This window comes from Stegastes partitus, unplaced genomic scaffold, assembly GCF_000690725.1.
Source record: "Stegastes partitus isolate 25-593 unplaced genomic scaffold, Stegastes_partitus-1.0.2 Scaffold573, whole genome shotgun sequence".
Lineage (NCBI taxonomy): Eukaryota > Metazoa > Chordata > Actinopteri > Pomacentridae > Stegastes > Stegastes partitus.
This window is the reverse complement of record NW_007578304.1, coordinates 392225-394423: the sequence shown is the minus strand read 5'-3', so window position 1 is coordinate 394423 and position 2199 is coordinate 392225. Positions and strand designations below refer to the sequence as shown.

Below are 2199 nucleotides of genomic sequence, written 5' to 3'. Positions count from 1 at the left end.
ACGTCTCCTGACTGAAGAGGACAAACTTTTGAAAGCTCACATATAAACAAACACAAACCTTTTGGAGAAACTCCAACAGAAACACTGACTGGGCTCCACCTGGAAAAGTTCCTGTTTGTAGCAATGAAGACGAGACAAAATGAGAAAAACTAACTGTAAAACCACCAAACACTCAGTTCAGCATTTTCCAGCAGCACCTGAAGGCCCCTGAGGGCCCCTGAAAACACTTGAAAACACCTGAAGGCACTTGAAAACACCTGAAGGCACCTGAAGGTAACTGAGGGCGCCTGAAAACACCTGAAGGCACCTGAAGGCACCTGAAGGTAACTGAGGGCACCTGAAGGCAGCACCTGAAGCAGCACCTGCCAGGAGCTCAGCCGTTTATCTGCTGAGCTGATAGGACGTGAAGCTGAAGCCTCTCAGGTTGAACTGCAGCTTATCAGGAAGCCGACGGCACTCATCAAGACTCATAAAGTGACTTTATCTCTGAACAGCTTCTTCTGATCTCCCCTCAGGTGGACATAAAACACACCTGTCTGCAGACAGGCTTAAGCCGTGGAGAGATGATGGATGTTTAAATGAAGTCAGCCGAGACCTTCAGGTCCGTCTTTCCTTCTCCACCATCCTGCAGCTCGTCTACACCACGAAACATTCATCTATAAATCCACCTGTGTGCTTTCATCATCACAGGTAAGACTCGCTCCTCCTCCTCCGTCAGGTGGAGCAGCTCCAGGTGAGCTCACGTCACAACATCTCCAGGTAGGTCAGGAGGAGACTTCATGAGAGCTGATGCTCGGGGCCGCGCACACGGGAGCGTTACTGCTGAATGCAACGTGTCACTGCAGAGTGTGCAGGTAGGGAGGCCCCACACACACACACACACACACACACACACACACACACACACANATCCGTCTGCCTCGTCACATTCATGCTCCTTAACGTCAGTGAGACTCGTCAGAACAACTTCTGTCTCCATCAAATGTTCCTCGTCAACGTTATCAGAACCGTCTTCAGACTTTCAGTCACTGTTCTATATTCACGGTCATTTAGAACCGGACCGCACCAGCTGTGGTTCTGCTGGGCCTCATCTTACTGTTAGATACACATTTCATGTTGCTTTACAAACCGGCTCTGGTTCTCTAGTCTCAGTCAGCTGGTGTCAGAGGTTCTGATAAGTGAAGATGAAGTGGACCGGACTCACCTGGAGGAGAAGGCGAAGGTGAGCAGCATGAAGCTGATCTGAATGGAGAAAACTGTGGAGAAACACAAACAGAACCCGGCTGAGCAGGCTGAAGGTCATGAGGAGGAAATACAGCTGACTGGCCGCTCTGTAGGTCTGGGTCAGAACCAGCTGCTTCACGCTAAAATTCAACAACAGCAGATGCAAACTAACAAAGACCTCATCTCCATCCTGAGCAGCACCAGGCTCTCTGAGCTACTTCTTGGTTCTGATCACAAACTGAAGAACATGTTTAAACCAGAGGTCCAGTTCTAAACCATATCTGGCATCCTGGTGGTTCTGACAACAACACCCAGCCTCCCTCTCACTGACTGATGAGGACGAGCAGCAGCAGGCTGGTCGGGTCCAACTCGATGTCCGGGTTGCTGAAGGTGTCGCAGAAGGTCGTGTAGATGATCATGAGCAGGACGCAGCTGCTGACGGCGCCGAACGGAGGCTTCCGGCGCTCCAGCAGCTCCCTGAGGAAACCCCGGCACACCTGGAACCAGAACCACAGCAGGTGATCCAACAGGCACAAGAACAGAACAGGCAGAGCTGGGCCAAGTCTCACCTGCCCCAGAACCAGAGGAACCACCACCGTCATGAAGAGCTGCGAGAAGATGGACGAGAACGGAACCGCGGAGGAAGAACCGAGCTGCAGGAGGACACAATCAGAACCTCACATGTACGTGACAGGAAGGTGAGACAGAAGAACCACAGGATGTTCTGTTGGTGAGTTACAGCAAAACATGGAGCTGTTCTTCAGGCTTCACCATCGATAGTCCATCAGAACCATCACTGGTTCTGTCCGAAGCTGCTCATGACAAACAGAACCCTCTGAGTGCTGAGTTAAGCTGATGAGCGGTTCATGGATCGCCCAACCTGCTGGGTTTTGGTGGAGTTTGGTTCAGAGATAATCAGCAGCAGCAGCGGATCAGAACCAGGATGTGTGAACACTTACAAACAGCAGCAGCAGC

At 51.3% G+C, this 2199-nt stretch overlaps 1 protein-coding gene across 1 annotated transcript in view; it reads right to left on the bottom strand.

Moving 5' to 3' along the window:
• Positions 1–2199, bottom strand: part of slc10a7 (solute carrier family 10 member 7) — a 16954-nt gene that overhangs the window by 10350 nt on the left and 4405 nt on the right. The window contains 3 exon segments of the mRNA XM_008288779.1: positions 1205–1256; positions 1556–1721; positions 1794–1989. Of these exon segments, the coding sequence (XP_008287001.1) occupies positions 1205–1256; positions 1556–1721; positions 1794–1989 (414 nt within the window).